At 39.0% G+C, this 5,522-nt stretch overlaps 1 protein-coding gene across 1 annotated transcript in view; it reads right to left on the bottom strand.

The window, feature by feature from the left end:
• Positions 1 to 441: 441 nt before the first annotated feature.
• CUNH3orf38 (chromosome unknown C3orf38 homolog) overlaps positions 442 to 5,522 on the bottom strand; it is a 5,816-nt gene continuing 735 nt past the window's right edge. The window contains exons 2-3 of the mRNA XM_005422373.2: positions 4,630 to 4,865; positions 442 to 2,865 (exon numbers count right to left, since the gene is read on the bottom strand). Of these exons, the coding sequence (XP_005422430.1) occupies positions 2,290 to 2,865; positions 4,630 to 4,865 (812 nt within the window). The 3' untranslated portion in view covers positions 442 to 2,289. The remainder of the gene's footprint in view (positions 2,866 to 4,629; positions 4,866 to 5,522) is intronic.

The following is a 5,522-nucleotide window of genomic DNA, read 5'->3' as shown; positions in this document are numbered from 1 at the left end:
AGGGATGGCCACAGCACTCGTCACTCCTGCACTTACACCCACATTTAACTTGAAATTTCTACTTTGTGCCCTTAAAAAAGAAAAGAAACTTTCAAGCTGCAGTACATCTTCAGAATGCTTTGAAAGCTGAAGTACACTGTAAGAGCTAAAAGCAAAATGCTGTGGTTGTTGATATCTTTACTGGAAGCCTGTATTTCTCCTTTTACAGAATTTTATCACCCTGCAGAGTTTACCCTTATCCACCTCTTAGGGGAAAAAATATAGCTACTGAAACAGATAATGGATTGCAAGAAAACAGCAAGCAAAAAGCATCTTGTGACAAGGGAACATAAAAGATTTCCTGTCATAATAAAGACAATTATAACAGGGAAAAAAACAGCAGAATAAAAAAATTATAAAGTCTAAAGAGATGAAGATTATTAGACACCTTTTACAAATTCAGGAATACACTTAAAACCTTCATTTCATGGGGAGCATCCAAAGGAAGCACAGAGGGACACGATTTCCACTGCTTAACATTCAGAAAGTTCCACAAAACAGAATTTTGCTTTTTATCAAATTATTTACCAGAAAGAGATCTAGAAAGCACAAATTTAGCATTGCAGTTTCAGTGGTAGCGATAGACATAAGAAACTGTTATTGAAAATATTTGTCGTGGTAAGAAACAGAGGAAAATGGATGATAACACTTTGAGAAATTTTACTTCATTTTTTCAATCTCCTAAATACAACTAAAATGTCCAGTGCTTCCAATGGTAAATCAACAATTAATTCCTTCAGCTCTGAACAGCAGCATCTAAAAAGAGGGATGAAACCACTCCTGTAAATATTTCAGCTTTTTGAAACTTGTCCAGCTCCATTTAAACAAGTCCTAACTTTTCCCTTAAAGTCAAGGTTAAGCTAAAACCTTTGCCACACAGTCAATGTTCTTCTACTCTTAAAACATTCTGTCTGTGTCAATGACTTAAAAATTGAATTTGGAACTCTATGTAAGGATATTTATTCTAAACAATAGAAAAATTAGAAGCCACAACTCAGTTGTTTATTGAGAAAGAACATCCCAACACAGTATCTGAACTTTTGCTTAGAAAAGAAATTACTTCAAGGAGAAAGCAAGATTCAGACTGTTCACAAAGATCAGTTCTGCGCATACCTGAACCTTCTTGTTTCCTCTCACCCAGCCATACTTCATTCAACACACACCTGGGAACAGTTCTTCTGGTTCTGCTAAGTTATGGGGAATGTTTATGTTTTCAGAACTTGAAACAGTGAAGCCAGAAAATTAAAACAAAATCCCCAAGCAATCAAACAAGATGCAGAAAAAGAAGTTTTCACCTCACTTCACCTCTAATCCCCTATAAATAAATGCAGTAAAAAAAAATCAAGTTTTACACTGGCAATAATTTCAATAATTTCCTATTATTAAGTAGTAATTGGATATTTTTCTTAGCATGACCTATCATTGTAACCACCCAGTGGTAACAAATGGACTTTCAGTACCTCTAATACAACAGCTCAGAGTAAACAAAATACTTATTTTGAGAAAACATACAAAAATCACAACTATTATATTAAAAACTCTCTTGTAATTACATACAAAATAACTACCAGAGCATTTGGTTTATACAGTGTTGCTGCAAGTTCTGAAATCAAGTTCTTGATCCAAGACAGTCAGTGCTAGAAATGGGCACCCATCTCAAGCCTGTCTGCTTGGGGACACAGTAAGAAAAATTTGTGTGTGTTCAAGACAAAACTGGAACCATAAGGCTAAAGACAGGAAGCAATCAATGCAAAGAAGCTAAAAAAAAAGACTTCAACAATGCCAAGTTCCCTGCACTGTCCCATTAAAACACATTTAGAACACCCACAGCACCTGCCTCCATTCACAGTGTTTTGTTTTGAGTTTTCTATTGATTTTCCTGGGACTCAGATGTCCATTTAAATACTCAGTCCTTCCAAATTTCCAAAACCAGATGCAATGACTTCCTGCTACAGCTCAGGTGAGAGTTTCAAATGGTGTCCTGAAGAGAATGTGCAGCTTGTGAACCCCTCATTACACATGCTGCTAATCCATATTTAAATGCAACCATGAATAACCAAACTCCACTCTAATGACAGTGCAAACCTGAAGGAATACCCATGAAATATTTGTTAGCTCTTGGAAAGTGCCCACAAGCATCACTTGTGTTAATACCCTGTATCTCAGCCTGCCACTCAGCAAATCTTACTCAGAGAAGAGAAACTGCATGGCAGCAACAACCCAGCCCCTCAGCCAGCTGTGACAAAATGCTCAGAATTTCTGAGGTTCAAACACAGTCAGTTCATTCCCATCATAGAACTCTCTCAGTTGGTTTGACTCGTATTTTATGGAAGGTTGTTCCATTTGCATCCCAGGCTCCAGAGCGCTCTGCCCTACTATTTTAAGGTTCACCAGTTTTATTTTCCAGGTGTTATTCCTCATGGGGCAGCTGATGAGCCCAAAGATTTGCTCGAAGACACCCAAACAAGTGTTGTCTCTGTGAACTGTGCCAGCCACTGCCACCAGCACCAATCCATGAGGGGACATGGCACATTTCAGGCCACTGGAATGCAAATTTGGGTTGAAGAGGAGACATTCTTCTTTAACCAAGGACAGCAGGCGCAGGCTCACCATGTCTGCACCCACATATTGTTCCACGTTTTTTTCCAAAGTGTTGTAACAGAACTTCAGTTTGGCATCCTCCCAGAAATGCTGTGGTCCCCATGTTGCTTCAGATTTTATTCCCAAAGGGTGCTGAGAGTTCAGGAGTTCAAAGTACCACTGGCAGAATTCTCCTCCTAGACCAACAATGTCGTCTTGTGGTGACTTCTGTCCGTTTCCATGACTCTGCAGTCAAGCAAATTTTTTCCTTAGAACTGTTCAGCAAGATTATCACTTACAAAAACATCAAATCATGCACATACTTATATCAAACCTTTTAAGTGTTCTGAGTCAGAGTGCCTGAAACACCAAAGAAATACCAAAGAAAAGAAACACCTGAAACACCATAATTTATTTTTACTAACATGATTATCTAATATAAAGAACTGAGACCGGTTCTTTGAATTACACCTAGAAAGTGCTTCAGTGTATTGGGCTCTTTATAAACAAAAAGAAAAATCCTGGTTCTACTGAAAAAGGGCAGGGGAAGGATGTAAAGTAACATTTTTTGGAATTAAATGTACAGTTACTTTGTAGAACTTCACAGTATTTATGACTTGACAGCAAGACTTCTTTTAGAAGTAAATCAAATACCAAGTTTGCTAACACCAAAGTCTGGTAAGTATTAAATTGTGTTATAAGCATTAAGCAATTAAGAGTGAAAAGTCTGGAGAATTCTGAACAGAAATGCTGTATTTGCTTCACTACAAGTTGAAATTAATTTCCAATTCTGTTACATAGGTTCAAGATTCTCATTTCCTCAAAGTGGTGAAGAAAGAAGGGACGGGAATTCAGAGAAAACAAATGCAAAGAAAGATTTATGTGATAAATAAATCAACTGACTTTCTTTTAAATTTATGAATATGTTTTAAGTATTTCATTTATGTACCATTAACCACAGAATTTTGTTAAGAGAAACCTTTCTTCTCTAATTATGCACAAAGAAAATTGTTTTGAAAACAATTCTCAGCTAAGTGCTAACTGTCATCAGTTAATCCCTGAGTGAAACCTCAGTGCAAGAGGTTCTCAACAGGGACAGGGCTCTCACAGCCCAGGAGGTGGGGCTGCTGCCCATGAGGGCTCTGAACTACAGCAAGGGGGCCAATTAGAACCACAAATGAACCTTCAAGTTCGTTACACCATGAGGATTTACTAACTGGCAAAAATTTTAACTTCAAAATAAGCTACTCTCGCCAAAACACATTTTCTTATGCTGTATTAAGTGTTACAAACTCATGGGCAAATTTTGTTCAGCTGTTTCTGGCTTATATGGAATTCATTGCTGCAGCTCAAGAGAACAGCTCTTACTCAGCTGAATGTGTGTTGCTTTTCCTTCTGATCAACCTGGGACATCTGCATGGACATTTTTTAGATCTCAAAGAGGAAACAATCGTCTAAAATACAGGGATAAGGAATGTGTTCTCTGCTCTCACAGTGTTCTGTTGTAGGTTTACCAGATCTTGGGGGCAGGCATTCCTTACTACAGCTCTGAACAGAGCCCACTACAATGATGAGTTCAGTTGTTTGGAAAAAAAGGGAAAACAAATGGCACTGACCTGTCACTGCTGGAAACTGCACATTTAATCAACACATAAACTCACTAAAATCACAAGGGCCTCTGCAGGATTTCTCTGCCATTCTTACTGTTTTCAGTTGCCCCTGAACCTACAAACTATTTGTGAATAACTTCTATTTCAGCCTATAGGACAATCTAAAAATTCAAAGCATGGAGAAGACCCTGTACATTAGAGCTCAAATACTGTGGAAAACAGAGCAAACACTTTCAGATGTTGTAATTTAAAAACCAACCAAACCAAACCCAACTAACACCAAACCAACCAAGAGTTAAAAAAGTTTGGGACCTTCCTACAGGTGCAGAGCCACATTTGCACTGCTCATCCTGTGGAGGCAGAGCTGAGCAGTCGGAGGGTTTCCAGCAGCAGCACTCACCTGCGCAGGAGGTTTTCTGTGCCCTGGCTCCGCAGCTCGAGCCGTGAGCTGCCCGCTCCAGAGCTGCCTCACACGCTCGATCAGGACGTGTTTCTCCGAGGAGGGAGGCACCGAGATTCCCTGCGCCGCCAAATACTTGAAAATGATTTCTCTGTAGACTTTTCTGCGCCTCAGAAGTTCCTCCACGTTTTGGCTGTACACCAGAATGGCATGAATGGCCTCTGCAAAGAAAGAAACTGAAGTTAGAGTTATCTTCTTTCACAACAAAACCCCAAGCCTAAGCCATTTCTTACACTCCTGAGCTCCAAATACAGTTCAAGACAAGGTGGCAGGACATAAGGAGACTGAAAGTTTGGCTGTAAACTGAAATCTGGCCTCATCATATCAGACACAGAATACACCCCCCGAAGGCTTGCAAATTCTTGGACAGGAATTCTAGTGAAGTGTTTCAGCAATGCACAGTAGTTTTTTCAAGTGAGGTTCAACCTCCTTCCTCCTTCCTGAAGCCTGCTGGAAATGGAACTAAATCTGTTTTATTTCCACACTAATGTGATTACAACTCTCATGTTGATAAGAATATGCATCCTAGCACAGCAACAGCGCATTGAACGGCAACAATAAACAAAATTCAGCTATGAGGATCTGTGGCAGAATGAGGAAACATGACAAACTTCAATTCTCTTTTAAAGCAGTTGTAGGAAGCAGTTCCCACCTGAACTGAGGCTAGCACTTAACAGGTGACCTATTAAAACCCTAAATCTAACCAGAAAGAAATAGCTAAAGTAAAACACACAAATCTTTTAATTTAACTTACAACCACTGCAAAAAGTAGGGAAAAAAGGTAAGGGGAAAAAAAACCAAACAAACTACAGGTAAAAGACCTTTTAAAGAAA

Source organism: Geospiza fortis, unplaced genomic scaffold (genome assembly GCF_000277835.1).
Source record: "Geospiza fortis unplaced genomic scaffold, GeoFor_1.0 scaffold72, whole genome shotgun sequence".
NCBI classification, from domain to species: Eukaryota; Metazoa; Chordata; class Aves; order Passeriformes; family Thraupidae; genus Geospiza; species Geospiza fortis.
Note: the sequence above shows the minus strand (reverse complement) of the source record. Positions and strands in the feature narration are given on the sequence as shown.